Below are 19,025 nucleotides of genomic sequence, written 5' to 3' on the forward strand. Positions count from 1 at the left end.
CTGCTCACAGGTTCGGCTGTCCAGACCCATTGGCCCAGGGGGCAACAGAGACAGGCAATGTACGAGGAAGGACCCATGGGCTTTCAAACAGGCCTTAAAAGGTTTCAGCCAGCATTTCGTTAAGCACACTGTGAGCTGGGCTATATATTGTTTTAACTGCTGCTGGTTTTAATTGGGTTGTTTCTATGTATATTTAAGACTTATTTCAAGTTTTTCATGTTTTACGTAAGCTAGATTGGGAGGAGGACTTTGCCTATAAATACTAAATTCTGGAATGAATGAATGAAACTGTCCATCTTTAGGAGACTGAGAAACAATGGATCTTCAGAAGAAATGCCAATGCAGCCACGTAGCCCTACAGAGAGTTTTAAAGTTGTCCTTTATTGTTAGCAGAAACAGTCAAGCTGAGTAGTTGCTCTGTGACATCCTTCCAGTGTCCTTTCTCATGAAGGACCCGCTCTGGAACCCGTCACAGAATGGAAGGGCCTTTGGACCTGGGCTCACAGCTTCAGCCCACTTGCAATGTTTCCAGGGCAGGTGTTGCAACCCCAGGTGTGGAAGAAACAAAGATCAGTGAAAATGGAAGCCAAGTTTCCTATGGTCCCCACAATCTACAGGGAAAAAGCTGCGCTTGACCAAAAAATGGATGGATGTGGAAATCAAGTATTCAGCCCAAGTCATTTCCCACTGTGAACTCCACAGACCAGCTTAAGAGATTCTGAAGGGGGTGGCGGAGTAACATTCTGCTTTTGAGCACTCTCAATGCACCCTCAAGTCACGAAAAATTCACTCTTGTCCTTGGTTGCACCCAGGTTGCACCATCTTTGAGTAGCCACCAGTGATGATGGAGACCCCTCTGTTTCATGCAGAGATTTCTTGAAGTCACAGACACTATTTTCACACACACTGCATGCCTTTCAGGGCACACAAATGTTGCCAAATAGAAACCCGGAGTAGAATTTCCTAGAAAGTCCCTGAGGTACTTGTCGCATTTGGGAGAGTGCTGTATGAGCAGAACTTCTTTCACTTGCGGCTGGCAATCCAGGGCAGAAGTCCAGATGCTCAAGACAAGAATTGCCCCAGGCCCCCCACCAGTGTGCAAATGCAGCCGTAGAGAACGGAGAGAAACGAGAGCATGAAGAACTCTCTCAAAGGTCACAGCGGATGAAGGGCTTCTTGCTGACAGGGCCCTCCTTGGTGTGCTTGTGAAGGAGAATGCTGGTTAAGGATGGAGGCTGGAGGAGGGGGGCAGACAGCCTTTGGTCAGAGAGAGTCGAATGAGCCACCGGGCTTTGATAACTCAGTTGGCTATGAGTGGGCACCCTGGTCCTTCCAACATACTTTCCCTTTTCTGCAGAACGTTTTTCTGTTGTGCTTCCCATGCTTGCTTTCAACCTCATCAATCATGGCAGTGATCGTGGTTATCATTTCTTGAATGGGCAATGTCCCTGCTCTGTACAGTTCAAGGAGCTCTTGCCTTTTATCTTGAGGGACATACTTAGAAAACAGAAGATCCAGCACACACACCTTTTGCCCCTTGTACTCTCCGGCAGTCACGTGGACCATAGTTGTCCTCAAGGATTTCCTCAGCTGCTGCTGCCGTGCATGTGAATCGACATGTTCCTCTGTGAGGCTACCCTCCGCACTTGCTGACTGATCTCTGTCACACTTTTCCATTTTGGTGATGATGTTGGTGAGAATGCCGATCAGTTCCTGCACAGAGAGCGCTTTGGCTTCACATTTGTTTAGAAGTTCCTGCTTCTTCTCCTCTGAGATGTATTTGGAGGAGAGAAGATTCCAGCAAGACACCATCTGCCCTTTGAACTCTCCAACTGGCACCACAAAACTCTCAGAGCGTAGCATGTTTTCCAAAGAAGAGGAAGGGGAGAGGCAAACGTTCTCATCTCTTTCTGGCAACCGTGTCTCTTGGTTTGGACTTGCAACACATCCAGGGTCAATGACTTTCTCCTCCTCTGTTCTGTTGATGATTGAAGTCACGACGGTTTCCATTTGGTCAATGGTGAGGATGCCAGAATGGTACAGTTGCAGCAGCTCCTTCCGTTTCTCCTCAGGGATATAATGAGAATGGAGTAGATCCCACAGTGATATATGGGGCTCATGGAATTGACCAATGGATACGTTGAGCAGTCTGGATTTCAAAGAATCCTGTGTTTTCTCTTGGTCTTCTGCCTGAGGAGCGTCAAGTGTTCTGGGTGGTTTAATGTCGTCAGTGGGAGTTTCCTCACTTCTGCATGGTGTGCCACTACCCACTGCGGGTTCTGTAATAAGTGTAGTGATGCTTTGAATACTTTCTTTAACGCTTACTGTTGGTGCTCCATGTCTGTGTACAATCTCCTCTTTCCTGATATTAGAGACAAACCGTGAAAAGAAAGGATCCCAGACAGAAGCCTTTTGATCATGGACTTCTCGTATGGTGACATCAATATTTTTAAGGCGCAAGGTGTGCTGGAGAAGGTCATAGTATGATGACTCTGGAGCTTCAGTATCCTTTTGCTCAGTTGTGTCACTGCTAAGATGTGAAGTCCTCTCCGGATGCTCCTCAGTTTTAGTGACAATGGAGGTGGCAACAGTTTCTACTTGGTCAATGGTGAGGATACCAGATTTGTACAGCTTCAACAACTCCTTCTGCTTCTCCTCAGGGATGTATTTGGAGTGAAGGATGTCCCACAGAGAAAGTTTCTGTCCATGGAACTCACCTGTGGTGACTTCCACCATTCGGGATTTCAGAGCTTTTTCCTTTTCTTCCCATTCCAGAAGTGATGCGTCTTCTGTCCGAGATGAAGACATGTCAGCAGCTGATAGATTATCTGCTGAAAATTTATTACCTTGCTCTGACGTTTCAGTAATAAGAGTAGAAAGAACAGCTGCCAATTCCTCAGGAGTAAGTTGACAATTTCTATATATGCTTAGAAGCTCTTCTCTTTTGCCCTCTGAGATGTACTGAGAGAAGAGGAGGTCCCACAGGGAGACTTCTTGCCCCTGGAACTCACCCACATGCAGGACCACAGTGTGATTCCGCAAGGGCTCTTCCCAGCTTCCCGAGGGCGAGTGGGATGCTTCCTTTGTTTTCTCCTCCTCTGTTTTGTTGACGATGGCGGTGACTACAGTTTCCATTTGGTCAATGGTGAGGATGCCAGATTTATAGCATTGAAGCAGCTCCTTCCGCTTCTCCTCAGGGATGTATTTGGAGTGGAGCACGTCCCACACGGAAACCTCCCTTCCATGGAACGCGCTTGCGGTGACTTTAACCTTCCGGGATTTCAGAGCCACTTCTTTTTCTCCCAGTTCTGGTGCGTCCATCTCCTCTTCTTCATCATCATCATCCTCCTCCTCCTCTTCCGCCTCCTCCCGCTCAGGGTCATCATTGCTGGGGCTTCTGACTTTAATGTCCAATTTCCTACTTGTGGCTTCCTTTTTGGTGACCAGGGTGGTGAGGACATGGATCAACCGGTCCACTGATATCATCCCTCTCTTGTACAAGTCCAAGAACTCTGCCCTCTTTTCTTCTGTGATATAGTTGGAGAAGAGCAGGTCCCACACAGTGACCGTCTGGCCTCTTTGTGGCCCAGCAGGCATTTGGAGGGTCGTGGACTTCAAGGTCTTCTGCCAGTTCTCTTCAAAGGATGGCTGAGCAGTGTCTCGCTTTGGTGATGTTGCTTGAGGGGTACGTGGAGCGTGTTCATGGCCCGTCGGCTTGGCGTTCCTTTCCTCTGTCTCAGTAACAGTGGTAACGAGGATGTGGGTGATCTCCTCAAGGGTTAGAGTGCCAGCTTTGTACTGCTTCAGCAGCTCCATCCTCTTATGCGGAGAGATGTATCTGGAGAAGAGGAGGTCCCAGGCGGAGACGTCTTGGCCCTCGAAGAGGCCCACGCCAACCCTGGTCTTGGCAGACTGCAGGGCCTTTCTCGTGCTGTCGTTCAGATAGAAGGAAAAGGAGCCCTTGTCCAACACTTGCAGCATCAACAGACCGGTCTCAGGATCGGGGAGACACCTGTGCCGGAGCTGCAAGTAGGTGAGGTTCTCGTGGGTGTTGGGGTCAAAGAAGCCCTTGGTGTCATCGGAGGGATCTGAGAGGACGCGGTTCATTTCCTCGTCAAAGAAGCCCCGCTTGTATGCTACGTTGACGGGCAGGCGATGACTTTGCACTGGGTCAATGATGCCGCCAGTGGCGATCTGAGCCTCCAGCAGGCGGATGCCGTGATCTTTGATGATGAGGCCTTTCTTCATGGCCTGGAAAAGGGAGATCTTGTTCCCCGTGTAGGGGTCGTTGTATCCGGTCACGGCTCTCTCTGCAGAGAGAAGCTTCTCCTTCAGCTCGGCACCCACCAGCTCGGCAGAGACAGCTTCGTGCACAGAGAGCTTCTCGTTCTTCAGAGGGTCCGTGATGAACCCCGTGGCGGCCTGGGCCTCCAGCAGCACCAGGGCGGTGCCCGGCCTCAAGACGCCTTTCCACATGGCCTGGTAGATGGTCATCTTCTCTGTCTTGGAAGGGTCTGAGCGGGACGGCACGAGAACTCCGGCAATGCAGCTGGTGCCCTCCAGGTATCGCTTCACCGAATCTCTTTCCGTGACCTCTTCCACAGTTTTGGTTCCGTGCGTGAGTTCAGAGAGTGTTTCCTTGTCAATGATTTCCGAGTTGAAGAGCTCCGAGGCTGTCACCTGCCTCCTGAGCCCGGAGAATTTCAGCTTGTTGCTCTTTTCCTCCATCTCCTCAATGAGGATGGTGATTCTTTGGACGAGCTCCTCGCTGGTCAAGGATCCTGCTCGGTACTTCTCCAGGAGTTCCTGCCGTTTGTCTGCGGTCACGTATTTGGAGAAGAGAAGGTCCCATGCGGACTGCCTGTGGCCTTGGAACTCGCCCGAGGGCACCTCCACAGTCACCTGCCGCAAGGCACTTTCCAGTTCTTCCTCGCGAGAGGATATTTCCCTGCTGGGACTGCGGGGAGCTTCTCCTTCTCCGCTGTGGCTTCCTCCTGTCTCTGTGAGAAGAGGGGCCAGCGTGACGATCATTTCCTGAATGCTGAGGATTCCCGACCGGTACTTTGTGAAGAGCTCCTCTCTCTGGGCTTCTGGAATGTATTGAGAGAAGAGGAGGTCCCACAGGGACACTTCTTGCCCCTGGAACTCACCCACATGCAGGACCACAGTGTGATTCCGCAAGGGCTCTTCCCAGCTTCCCGAGGGCGAGTGGGATGCTTCCTTTGTTTTCTCCTCCTCTGTTTTGTTGACGATGGCGGTGACTACAGTTTCCATTTGGTCAATGGTGAGGATGCCAGATTTATAGCATTGAAGCAGCTCCTTCCGCTTCTCCTCAGGGATGTATTTGGAGTGGAGCACGTCCCACACGGAAACCTCCCTTCCATGGAACGCGCTTGCGGTGACTTTAACCTTCCGGGATTTCAGAGCCACTTCTTTTTCTCCCAGTTCTGGTGCGTCCATCTCCTCTTCTTCATCATCATCATCCTCCTCCTCCTCTTCCGCCTCCTCCCGCTCAGGGTCATCATTGCTGGGGCTTCTGACTTTAATGTCCAATTTCCTACTTGTGGCTTCCTTTTTGGTGACCAGGGTGGTGAGGACATGGATCAACCGGTCCACTGATATCATCCCTCTCTTGTACAAGTCCAAGAACTCTGCCCTCTTTTCTTCTGTGATATAGTTGGAGAAGAGCAGGTCCCACACAGTGACCGTCTGGCCTCTTTGTGGCCCAGCAGGCATTTGGAGGGTCGTGGACTTCAAGGTCTTCTGCCAGTTCTCTTCGAAGGATGGCTGAGCAGTGTCTCGCTTTGGTGATGTTGCTTGAGGGGTACGTGGAGCGTGTCCATGGCCCATCGGCTTGGCGTTCCTTTCCTCTGTCTCGAGAATAGTGGTAACAAGGATGTGGGTGATGTCCTCAAGGGTTAGAGTGCCAGCTTTGTACTGCTTCAGCAGCTCCATCCTCTTATGCGGAGAGATGTATCTGGAGAAGAGGAGGTCCCATGCAGACTGCCTGTGGCCTTGGAACTCGCCCGACGGCACCTCCACAGTCACCTGCCGCAAGGCACTTTCCAGTTCTTCCTCGCGAGAGGATATTTCCCTGCTGGGACTGCGGGGAGCTTCTCCTTCTCCGCCGTGGCTTCCTCCTGTCTCTGTGAGAAGAGGGGCCAGCGTGACGATCATTTCCTGAATGCTGAGGATTCCCGACCGGTACTTTGTGAAGAGCTCCTCTCTCTGGGCTTCTGGAACGTATTGAGAGAAGAGGAGGTCCCACAGGGACACTTCTTGCCCCTGGAACTCACCCACATGCAGGACCACAGTGTGATTCCGCAAGGGCTCTTCCCAGCTTCCCGAGGGCGAGTGGGATGCTTCCTTTGTTTTCTCCTCCTCTGTTTTGTTGACGATGGCGGTGACTACAGTTTCCATTTGGTCAATGGTGAGGATGCCGGATTTATAGCATTGAAGCAGCTCCTTCCGCTTCTCCTCAGGGATGTATTTGGAGTGGAGCACGTCCCACACAGAAACCTCCCTTCCATGGAATGCGCTTGCGGTGACTTTAACCTTCCGGGATTTCAGAGCCACTTCTTTTTCTCCCAGTTCTGGTGCGTCCATCTCCTCTTCATCATCATCTTCATCATCTTCCTCCTCTTCCGCCTCCTCCCGCTCAGGGTCATCATTGCTGGGGCTTCTGACTTTAATGTCCAATTTCCTACTTGTGGCTTCCTTTTTGGTGACCAGGGTGGTGAGGACATGGATCAACCGGTCCACTGATATCATCCCTCTCTTGTACAAGTCCAAGAACTCTGCCCTCTTTTCTTCTGTGATATAGTTGGAGAAGAGCAGGTCCCACACAGTGACTGTCTGGTCTCTTTGTGGCCCAGCAGGCATTTGGAGGGTCGTGGACTTCAAGGTCTTCTGCCAGTTCTCTTCAAAGGATGGCTGAGCAGTGTCTCGCTTTGGTGATGTTGCTTGAGGGGTACGTGGAGCGTGTTCATGGCCCGTCGGCTTGGCGTTCCTTTCCTCTGTCTCAGTAACAGTGGTAACGAGGATGTGGGTGATCTCCTCAAGGGTTAGAGTGCCAGCTTTGTACTGCTTCAGCAGCTCCATCCTCTTATGCGGAGAGATGTATCTGGAGAAGAGGAGGTCCCAGGCGGAGACGTCTTGGCCCTCGAAGAGGCCCACGCCAACCCTGGTCTTGGCAGACTGCAGGGCCTTTCTCGTGCTGTCGTTCAGATAGAAGGAAAAGGAGCCCTTGTCCAACACTTGCAGCATCAACAGACCGGTCTCAGGATCGGGGAGACACCTGTGCCGGAGCTGCAAGTAGGTGAGGTTCTCGTGGGTGTTGGGGTCAAAGAAGCCCTTGGTGTCATCGGAGGGATCTGAGAGGACGCGGTTCATTTCCTCGTCAAAGAAGCCCCGCTTGTATGCTACGTTGACGGGCAGGCGATGACTTTGCACTGGGTCAATGATGCCGCCAGTGGCGATCTGAGCCTCCAGCAGGCGGATGCCGTGATCTTTGACGATGAGGCCTTTCTTCATGGCCTGGAAAAGGGAGATCTTGTTCCCCGTGTAGGGGTCGTTGTATCCGGTCACGGCTCTCTCTGCAGAGAGAAGCTTCTCCTTCAGCTCGGCACCCACCAGCTCGGCAGAGACAGCTTCGTGCACAGAGAGCTTCTCGTTCTTCAGAGGGTCCGTGATGAACCCCGTGGCGGCCTGGGCCTCCAGCAGCACCAGGGCGGTGCCCGGCCTCAAGACGCCTTTCCACATGGCCTGGTAGATGGTCATCTTCTCTGTCTTGGAAGGGTCTGAGCGGGACGGCACGAGAACTCCGGCAATGCAGCTGGTGCCCTCCAGGTATCGCTTCACCGAATCTCTTTCCGTGACCTCTTCCACAGTTTTGGTTCCGTGCGTGAGTTCAGAGAGTGTTTCCTTGTCAATGATTTCCGAGTTGAAGAGCTCCGAGGCTGTCACCTGCCTCCTGAGCCCGGAGAATTTCAGCTGGTTGCTCTTTTCCTCCATCTCCTCAATGAGGATGGTGATTCTTTGGATGAGCTCCTCGCTGGTCAAGGATCCTGCTCGGTACTTCTCCAGGAGTTCCTGCCGTTTGTCTGCGGTCACGTATTTGGAGAAGAGAAGGTCCCATGCGGACTGCCTGTGGCCTTGGAACTCGCCCGAGGGCACCTCCACGGTCACCTGCCGCAAGGCACTTTCCAGTTCTTCCTCGCGAGAGGATATTTCCCTGCTGGGACTGCGGGGAGCTTCTCCTTCTCCGCCGTGGCTTCCTCCTGTCTCTGTGAGAAGAGGGGCCAGCGTGACGATCATTTCCTGAATGCTGAGGATTCCCGACCGGTACTTTGTGAAGAGCTCCTCTCTCTGGGCTTCTGGAACGTATTGAGAGAAGAGGAGGTCCCACAGGGACACTTCTTGCCCCTGGAACTCACCCACATGCAGGACCACAGTGTGATTCCGCAAGGGCTCTTCCCAGCTTCCCGAGGGCGAGTGGGATGCTTCCTTTGTTTTCTCCTCCTCTGTTTTGTTGACGATGGCGGTGACTACAGTTTCCATTTGGTCAATGGTGAGGATGCCAGATTTATAGCATTGAAGCAGCTCCTTCCGCTTCTCCTCAGGGATGTATTTGGAGTGGAGCACGTCCCACACGGAAACCTCCCTTCCATGGAACGCGCTTGCGGTGACTTTAACCTTCCGGGATTTCAGAGCCACTTCTTTTTCTCCCAGTTCTGGTGCGTCCATCTCCTCTTCTTCATCATCATCATCATCCTCCTCCTCCTCTTCCGCCTCCTCCCGCTCAGGGTCATCATTGCTGGGGCTTCTGACTTTAATGTCCAATTTCCTACTTGTGGCTTCCTTTTTGGTGACCAGGGTGGTGAGGACATGGATCAACCGGTCCACTGATATCATCCCTCTCTTGTACAAGTCCAAGAACTCTGCCCTCTTTTCTTCTGTGATATAGTTGGAGAAGAGCAGGTCCCACACAGTGACCGTCTGGCCTCTTTGTGGCCCAGCAGGCATTTGGAGGGTCGTGGACTTCAAGGTCTTCTGCCAGTTCTCTTCAAAGGATGGCTGAGCAGTGTCTCGCTTTGGTGATGTTGCTTGAGGGGTACGTGGAGCGTGTTCATGGCCCGTCGGCTTGGCGTTCCTTTCCTCTGTCTCAGTAACAGTGGTAACGAGGATGTGGGTGATCTCCTCAAGGGTTAGAGTGCCAGCTTTGTACTGCTTCAGCAGCTCCATCCTCTTATGCGGAGAGATGTATCTGGAGAAGAGGAGGTCCCAGGCGGAGACGTCTTGGCCCTCGAAGAGGCCCACGCCAACCCTGGTCTTGGCAGACTGCAGGGCCTTTCTCGTGCTGTCGTTCAGATAGAAGGAAAAGGAGCCCTTGTCCAACACTTGCAGCATCAACAGACCGGTCTCAGGATCGGGGAGACACCTGTGCCGGAGCTGCAAGTAGGTGAGGTTCTCGTGGGTGTTGGGGTCAAAGAAGCCCTTGGTGTCATCGGAGGGATCTGAGAGGACGCGGTTCATTTCCTCGTCAAAGAAGCCCCGCTTGTATGCTACGTTGACGGGCAGGCGATGACTTTGCACTGGGTCAATGATGCCGCCAGTGGCGATCTGAGCCTCCAGCAGGCGGATGCCGTGATCTTTGACGATGAGGCCTTTCTTCATGGCCTGGAAAAGGGAGATCTTGTTCCCCGTGTAGGGGTCGTTGTATCCGGTCACGGCTCTCTCTGCAGAGAGAAGCTTCTCCTTCAGCTCGGCACCCACCAGCTCAGCAGAGACAGCTTCGTGCACAGAGAGCTTCTCATTCTTCAGAGGGTCCGTAATGAACCCCGTGGCGGCCTGGGCCTCCAGCAGCACCAGGGCGGTGCCCGGCCTCAAGACGCCTTTCCACATGGCCTGGTAGATGGTCATCTTCTCTGTCTTGGAAGGGTCTGAGCGGGACGGCACGAGAACTCCGGCAATGCAGCTGGTGCCCTCCAGGTATCGCTTCACCGAATCTCTTTCCGTTACCTCTTCCACAGTTTTGGTTCCGTGCGTGAGTTCAGAGAGTGTTTCCTTGTCAATGATTTCCGAGTTGAAGAGCTCCGAGGCTGTCACCTGCCTCCTGAGCCCGGAGAATTTCAGCTTGTTGCTCTTTTCCTCCATCTCCTCAATGAGGATGGTGATTCTTTGGACGAGCTCCTCGCTGGTCAAGGATCCTGCTCGGTACTTCTCCAGGAGTTCCTGCCGTTTGTCTGCGGTCACGTATTTGGAGAAGAGAAGGTCCCATGCGGACTGCCTGTGGCCTTGGAACTCGCCCGACGGCACCTCCACGGTCACCCGGCGCAAGGCACTTTCCAGTTCTTCCTCGCGAGAGGATATTTCCCTGCTGGGACTGCGGGGAGCTTCTCCTTCTCCGCCGTGGCTTCCTCCTGTCTCTGTGAGAAGAGGGGCCAGCGTGACGATCATTTCCTGAATGCTGAGGATTCCCGACCGGTACTTTGTGAAGAGCTCCTCTCTCTGGGCTTCTGGAACGTATTGAGAGAAGAGGAGGTCCCACAGGGACACTTCTTGCCCCTGGAACTCACCCACATGCAGGACCACAGTGTGATTCCGCAAGGGCTCTTCCCAGCTTCCCGAGGGCGAGTGGGATGCTTCCTTTGTTTTCTCCTCCTCTGTTTTGTTGACGATGGCGGTGACTACAGTTTCCATTTGGTCAATGGTGAGGATGCCGGATTTATAGCATTGAAGCAGCTCCTTCCGCTTCTCCTCAGGGATGTATTTGGAGTGGAGCACGTCCCACACGGAAACCTCCCTTCCATGGAACGCGCTTGCGGTGACTTTAACCTTCCGGGATTTCAGAGCCGCTTCTTTTTCTCCCAGTTCTGGTGCGTCCATCTCCTCTTCATCATCATCCTCCTCCTTTTCTGCCTCCTCCCGCTCAGGGTCATCGTTGCTGGGGCTTCTGACTTTAATGTTCAATTTCCTACTTGTGGCTTCCTTTTTGGTGACCAGGGTGGTGAGGACATGGATCAACCGGTCCACTGATATCATCCCTCTCTTGTACAAGTCCAAGAACTCTGCCCTCTTTTCTTCTGTGATATAGTTGGAGAAGAGCAGGTCCCACACAGTAACCGTCTGGCCTCTTTGTGACCCAGCAGGCATTTGGAGGGTCGTGGACTTCAAGGTCTTCTGCCAGTTCTCTTCAAAGGACAGGTGGACTGTTTCATGTTCTAGTTTTCTCTGTTGGTTGATGCTCTGCTCCTCTTTCTCTTTGATTGTTGATATCAACGTAGCAATCATTTCCTCAATTGTTGTTTTTCCAGATTTGTATAGTCTTATGAGCTCTTGGCTTTTATTTTCTGTAATGTATTTAGAGAAGAGGAGATCCCAAAGGGAAACCACTTGTCCTTGGAAATCACCCGCATTTACTCTTGTTGTCGTAGACCTCAAAGTCTTCTTTATATTTTCATCCAAACTGAAGGCAATTGAGGTCTGATCCTGTATTTGAAGCATCATTAGTCCAGTTTCTGTGTCATGAACACATCTCTTAAGCAACTGCATATATGTGAGGTTCTCGTGGGTGTTGGGGTCGAAGAAGCCCTTGGTGTCATCCGTGGGGTCTGAGAGAATTTGGTTCATTTTCTCATCAAAATAGCCCCGTTTGTAGGCCACCTCAACAGGGACACGATGGCTGTTGACTGGGTCAATTATGCCCCCCGTAGCAATCTGGGCTTCTAGCAGGCGGATGCCGTGCTCTTTGATGATCAGATCTTTCTTCATGGCCTGGAAAAGAGATATCTTTTTTCCTGTGTTTGGATCAGTATATCCAGTGACAGCTTTCTCAGCACAGAGGAGCTTGTTGTGAATTTCTCCCCCCACCAGCCTGGCAGAGATGGCCTCATTGACAGACAGTCTCTCATTCTTCAGGGGGTCAATGATGAACCCAGTGGCAGCTTGTGCTTCCAGCAGCACCAGAGCAGTTCCTGGCCTCAAGACATTCTTCCACATGGCCTGGTAGATGCTCATCTTCTCGGTCTTGGAAGGATCCGTCTTGGACGGCACAAGCACTCCGGCAATGCAGCTGGTGCCTTCCAGGTAGCGTTTCACCGAGTCGATCTTTGCCACGTCTCTTGCTGTCTGCTTTCCTTCCTCCAGGCTCTTCAGCGTCTCTTTACCTATTATTTCTGCTTTCAGTAGTTCCGAAGCTGTGACTTGTTTCCGTAGCCCTTGGAACCATATGTCTCTTCTATTTTCTTCTTTTTCTTTTATTATGTTCAGAATTTCATCCGTGATGTGCTGCAGAACAGCAGAAGATTCCAGTTTGTATTTTTTAATCAGCTCGTTCCTCTTCTCTTCAGTGAAGTAGCTTGAAGTAAGAAGGTCCCACAGAGACACAATCTGGCCCCTGAATTTCCCAAGTGTTACATTTACTTTGGTGGATGAAAATATATTTTTTGTTATTTCATCTACATAGAAATAGTCCCTCTTGCTCAGCAGCTGTAGGAAGTACATCCCTGTCTCTTTGGTGCACCTGTGCAATAGTTGGGCGTAGGTAATCCTTTCCTGGGTGTTCGGATCCACAAATCCTTTGGTAGCATATTTTGGATCAGAAAGCCGGAGGTAAGTGCCCTCATCCAAACACTCCCGTTTGTAAGCCACCTCCACAGGGATGCGGTGGCCATGCACAGGGTCAATGATGCCACCAGTGGCAATCTGGGCCTCCAGAAGCCTGAGAGCAAGTCCTTTCTCTACAATGCTTTTTTTCATGGCTTGGAAGAGAGATATTTTGTTCCCTGTGGAAGGGTCAGTGTAGCCAGTAACGGCTTTCTCTGCAGAAAGAAGTTTCTCTTGAAGGTCTTCACCCACAAGCCTCACAGAGATCGCTTGGTCAACGGAGAATGTTTTCTTCTTCAATGGGTCAATGATGAATCCGGTGGCAGCCTGTGCTTCCAGCAACATCAGACCATGCTCTGGGGACAGGACCCCTTTCTTCATGGCTTCATAAATGGTCATCTTCTGCCCTTTGGCTACTAAGACTCCGGCGATGCAGCCTGTTCCCTCCAGGTATCGCTTCACCGAGTCCTTCTGGGCAAGTTGCTGAAGGGCACCAGGCCCCTGGTGAAGCCCATCCAGGGTCTTCTTATCAATGATCTCGGAGTTGAACAGCTCTGCTGCTGACACGTCCCCCCTTGGTCCCTTCACCTTGAGGGCCTGCATCTTCTGCTCCGTTTCCTCGATGATGGCAGTGATGGCTTTGCTGAGTTGTTCCAGGGTCAGACCCTCAAACTTGTACTGGCGCACCAGCTCTTTCCTTCTCTGCTCTTGGATGTATGGGGAGCAAAGGAGGTCCCACATGGAGACGGTTTGGCCTTTGTACCTGCCAATGTGCATCTGCATTGGTTGTGCTTGCAGGAACTTTTTGGTTGCCTCGTTGATGTAAAAGTACCTTCCACCCCTTTTGACTATTTGCAGCATGTACAGTCCAGTCTCTGGATCTTGGGTGCATCGTTCTAGAAGCTGCAAGTAGGTGAGATTCTCGTGGGTGTTGGGGTCAAAAAAGCCTTTGGTATCATCTGTGGGGTCCAAAAGGACCTGGTTCAGTTTTTCATCAAAGTAACCTCGTTTGTAAGCTACTTCTACGGGGATGCGGTGGCTGTGAACAGGGTCAATGATGCCCCCCGTGGCTATCTGGGCCTCAAGGAGACGAATGCCATGGCTTTTCACAATGAGCCCTTCGTTCATGGCCTCAAAGAGGGAGATCTGTTCTTTTGTGTAGGGGTGTGTGTATCCTGTCACAGCTTTTTCTGCACTCAGCAGCTTCTCGTAAATCTCTCTTCCAATCAGCCCGCCTGCCAGCGCTTCATCTACTGACAACTTCTTGTTTCTCACTGGGTCAAGGAGGAAGCCAGTGGCAGCCTGGGCTTCCAGCAGCACCAGAGCCGCCCCTGGCCGGAGGAGACTCTGCCTCATGGCCTGGTAGATGCTCAGCCTCTCCTGGCTTGGCTGTAGAAGGACGCCAGCGATGAAGTTGCAGCCCTCAAGGTATCGGCTGACTGAATCCATCTTGGTGACTTCCTGGACAGTTTTCTTCCCCTCTCTCAGTTCGTCCAGAGTTTCCTTGTCTATGAGCTCCGACTGGAAGAGGTCGCTGGCTGACACCTGTTTGCGCAGGCCCTTGAAGGTGAACCTCTTGCTCTGCTGCTCGGTGTCTTCGATGACCTTGGAGGCCGCCACTGCAATCTCATCAAGGATCTCTGCATTCCCCTCTTTGTAGGCTGCCACCAGCTCTCTCCGCTTGCTGTGGGTGATGTACTCAGAGTGGAGCAAGTCCCAGAGCGAAGCCTCTTGGCCTTTAAACCGCCCAATGTTGACACCGACAGTGACAGATTTCAGCACTTCCATGGTCTGCTGATCCGCATAGAAAATGGCCTCTTCCGAGAGAGGAAGCAGCAAGTGTCCTGTCTCGGCATCCCGGACGCACCTCTCCTTCAGCTGCTGGTAGGTCAGGCTTTCCTGTGTGTTGGGGTCAAAGAAGAAGCAGGTGTCGTCACTCTGCTGAGAAAGGGTCTTGTGCATTTCCTCATCGTAGAAGTTGTGCTTGTAGGCTGCTTGGAGAGGAAGGTGGAGGTGGTGGGTGGGATCGATGACCCCTCCAGTGGCCAGCTGTGCCTCAAGCAAGGGGATGCCGGCCGTGGTGGAGATCAGCTCCTTCCGGATTGCCTGATACACCGAGATGGGCTTCCCTGAGTAGGGGTCAGGATAGCCTGTCAGGGCCCTCTCAGCCTGCAGTAGCTGCTCCACAAGTTCTTCACCCACAATGCCAGCTTTGATGGCCTCTTCTGCTCCAAGCCTCTGGTTGGTCGCGGGGTCCATGATGGACCCTGTCGCTGCCTGGGCTTCCAGAAGCCTTGCCCCTGTGCCTGGGAGAAGGAGGCTCTTCTGCATAGCTTGGTAAATGCTCATTTTCTCGTTGGAGGCCTGAATGAAGACCCCAGCGATGCTCCCAGTGCCCTGCAAGTATTTCTTCACGCTGTCCATCTCAGACACTTCTCTGGCTGTCCTCCGGCCCTGAGCCAGCTCTCTGAATATCTTTTCCGAAATGATGCCAGTATCCAGAAGCCAGACTGCGGGAACTGCACCTCTCAGGCCTTGGAAAGTGACCTGGCTTTGAGCCTTCAGTTCCATTTCCTTGATGAGTTCCTGGACAAGGGTGACCAGCTGCTGTAGGGATATTGCCTCAGACCTATACTTCTCCAGGAAGTCTCTTCTCTGCTCCTCCGTGAAGTAGCCAGAGTTCAGGAGCTCCCAGAGGGAGACCCTTTTGCCCTGCACATAGGTCTCCCTGAAGAGCTGCTTGATCTGCTCATCAGTGGTGGCAGGAGAAGCTGCTTGCGGCAGAGGTAGCAGGTGGACACCAGAGGCTTCATCCTTCTGACACTGATCTATCAGCTGGCTGTAGGTCACCATCTCCTTTCTGTCCAGAGTGCTGAAAGTTTTGGCATCACTGCTTGGGTTGGAAAGTGTTTTGCTGAAGTCCTCATCCAAGTAGCCTTTTTTCTGGGCAAATTCTACTGGGACATAATGTCCGCAGTGCGGATCAATGACACCCCCCGTTGACAGCTGGGCATCCATCAGCTGCCTGGCTTGTTTGTCAGCCACAAGGCCCTTCTTCATGGCTTGGAAGAGGGAGATCTTCTTGCCTGTGAAAGGATCCTTGTAGCCAGTGACAGCCTCTTCTGCCCGTTGGAGTTTCTCATAGAGCTCGGGGCCAACAAGGCCTTCCTTCACAGCCTCATCCAGGCCGAGTTTTTTGTTCTTCACTGGGTCAACGATGAAGCCAGTGGCTGCCTGTGCCTCAAGTAAGGGCACGGCTACCCCTGGCACCACAATGTTCCTCTTCATGGCTTCGTAGAGACTCACTCGTTCGTTGGAGGGCTGCAGCACGATGCCTCCGATGCTTCCAGTGCCATAGAGGTATTTCCGGACAGAGCCCATGCGCAGAACCTCCTCTGGGCTCACAGCTCCCTCCAGCAACCTTTCAAAGAGGGTCCTGTCGATTATGCCCATCTCCATCAGGTGGTAGGCAGTGACGCGGCCCCTTATGGCTGGGAACTGGATGCAGGCCCATTTCTTCATCTCCTCCTCCAACATGAGCCGGATTTTCTCCAGGGTGACCTTCTGCAGGCAATAATGGTTGAATATTTCCCTCCTCTTGCCCTCGCTGAAGTACTCGGAGTTCAGCAAATCCCACAGGGAGACCCTTTGCCCTTGGAAGCGCCCGTATTTCACAAAGACCGAGGAGCCCCTGAACGCTTGCTTGGTGGTGTCGTCAATGAACCGCGGCTTCTTGCTGTTCAGCGGAAGGAGGCAGAGGGAGGTTGAGGGCTCTATGATGCACTTCTCCTTCAGCTGCAGGTAGGTCAGGTTCTCATGGGTGTTTGGGTCAAAGAAGCCCTTGGTGTCATCACTGGGGTCTGAGAGAATCATGTTCATCTTTTTGTCAAAGTAGCCCCGTTTGTAGGCAACTTCCACAGGCAGGCGATGGCTGTTGATGGGGTCGATGATGCCCCCCGTCGCTATCTGTGCTTCCAGCAGGCGGATGGCATGGTCCCTGATGATCAGATCCTTCATCATAGCCTGGAAGAGGGAGATCTTTTCTCCTGTGTAAGGATCCCTGTAGCCAGTGACAGCTTTCTCAGCAGTCAGGAGCTTGTCGTAAACATCTGGGCCAATTACGTTGGCCTTCAGGGCCTCGTCCACAGAGTATTTCTTGTTGGCTGCAGGGTCAATGATGTAGCCTGTGGCAGCCTGAGCCTCCAGGAGGATGAGGGAGGTCCCTGGCCGCAGGAAGCCTTTCCTCTTTGCTTGGTAGATGCTGATCTTCTCCTGGGAGTCGGGCAGGAGCAGCCCACTGATGCTGCCCGTCCCTTCCAGATACTTCTTCACCGTGCCCATGCTGACAACATCTTTGGCCAAGGTCTCCCCTTGGGTCAGCTTCTCAAACAAATTCTTGTTGATGATGTCTGAGCTCAGAAGCTGGGCGGGTGTCACCTTGTCCCTCAAGCCCTCAAAGGTGACTCTGGAGTTGGCAACGGCTTGCTGGATGGTGTGAGAGACTTTGTCAGCCAGTTGCCGAGCGGAAAGGCGCCTAGAGCAGTACTGCTGGATGAGGTCGGTCCTCTGCTCTCCTGTAAAGTAGTCTGAGAAGAGGAGCTTCCAGAGTGAAACCTGCTTCCCCTTGAATTTCCCACAGGACACAGACACAGCCATGTTCTCCAGAGCAGACTTTGTGTTGTGGTTAATGAAGGAGTGCTCCCTTCCATGGCCTCCTGTGAGAGGCAAGAGGCAGAGACCCGTGTCTGGATCTGTGACGCATCTCAAGAGCAGTTCTGCATAGGACAATTTCTCCTTGGAGTTGGGCTCAAAGAACCCACGGATCTCATCTGTGGGATTGCAGAGGAGGCTCTTTGTGTCCTTGTCTAAGTGGCCCCGCTGACAGGCCATCTCCACAGGAAGCCGGTGATGCGTGTGGGGGTCGACGATGCCTCCAGTGGCAAACTGGGCATCCAGCAGGAAAATGCCAGGGTCCCTGGGCACAAGGCCCTTCTTCATGGCTTGAAACAGAGAGACCGTCTCGCCAGTGAAGGGGTCTTTGTACCCTGTGACTGCTTTCTCTGCTGAAGACAGTTTCTCGTGGAGCTCTGGCCCAACAACTCCTGCGCGGATGGCAGCATCGGCCGTGAACTTCTCGTTCCTTACAGGGTCTATCAAGCATCCTGTGGCAGCCTGAGCCTGCAGGAGAATCACAGCTGTGCCTGGCACTAGGAGGTGCTCCGCTAAGGCCTGGTACAGACTCTTGCATTCATTGGTGTGCAGCAGCGCCACACCGGCAATGCTCTTTGTCCCAGAGAGGTAGCCCTGAACAGAATCCATCTCCGCCACTTCCTGCGCTGTGAGCTCCCCGTCATGGAGGGCTTTGAACATGGCTGAGTCAATGATTCCAGAATCCAGGAGCTCATGGCTGCACACAGACCCTCTCAGCCCAGGAAAGGAGATTTTCAGTGGCAGCAAGAGCAGGCCTCTGTTGTGGTCACAAATGCACCTTCTCATCAGCTCCGTGTAGGTGACCTTCTGGTGGTTGTTTGGGTCCAAGAAGCCCTTGGCCTCCTCGTTCTCAGGGTCAGAGAGGAAGTTGCTTAGTTTCTCATCAAGGTAGCCCTTCTCATAAGCCTCTTGTGGAGGGATGCGGTGACCAGTGGCTGGCTCAATGGTGCCGCCGGTGGCTAACTGGGCATCCAGCAGATACAGGCCCTGTTCCTTTCCAAGGAGCTCTTTCTGCAAGGCTTGGTAGAGGGAGATCTTCTCCTCTGTGTAAGGGTCTGTGAAGCCCTTTGCTGCTCGCTCTGCGCAGAGCAGCTTCTCCTTCATCTCCAGCCCTGCCAGTCCCATTTCCAGGGCCTCTGCAACAGAGACCAGCCGCTTTCCCGCTAGGTCAACGATGCCACCGGTGGCTGCCTGGGCCTCCAGGAGAGCTGAGGCAACGTCAGGCTGCAGCAAATGATGCTGGACAGCTTCATTAAGGCTCATCGTCTTGCCAGAAGCGGCCTCCACGTAGACTCCAGCAATGCTCTTGATGTGAGCGTCTGCCTTGGGTGCTGCTGAGGTGCTGCTGGGGGAGATGTAGCCCCCTGGCATGGCTGCTGACCCTGCTTGCCCCCGGGTCCCTGGACCCCTTGCCTCCATGCTGTTTGTGCAGTTGTTCTGAGTCTCCTGCTCCTGGCGCAAGCAGGCGACTCTTCTGCTCCTTTGGTAAGTGGGTCTCTGCAAGGAAAGAAAGGAAACAGTCAGTTGTCATGAAGAGCAGAAAGGAGCAAAAACCTTTTCTCTTTCACTTTCCCCCTGCTAGGCATCCTCTTATAAACTTCTGTTGTGCCACTTCTTGCTCTAAACTTCTTTTCTCTAAACTAGTAAGTCTTCAATGCTGCAAACCTTCTTCACAGAGGAACCCTTTTCAGAACCTTTTCCAACTCTAC

General features: G+C 52.6%; 1 protein-coding gene across 1 annotated transcript; it reads right to left on the minus strand.

Annotated features, from left to right (window-relative positions):
- Positions 1-360: 360 nt before the first annotated feature.
- Positions 361-18,800, minus strand: EPPK1 (epiplakin 1). Its single transcript, XM_081919549.1, has one exon. It carries the CDS (start codon positions 18,733-18,735, stop codon positions 1,309-1,311), a length of 17,427 nt encoding a protein of 5,808 aa, XP_081775675.1. The 5' UTR covers positions 18,736-18,800; the 3' UTR covers positions 361-1,308.
- Positions 18,801-19,025: the final 225 nt, after the last annotated feature.

Source organism: Podarcis melisellensis, assembly GCF_964234715.1.
Source record: "Podarcis melisellensis genome assembly, chromosome: 7".
Classification (NCBI taxonomy): domain Eukaryota; kingdom Metazoa; phylum Chordata; class Lepidosauria; order Squamata; family Lacertidae; genus Podarcis; species Podarcis melisellensis.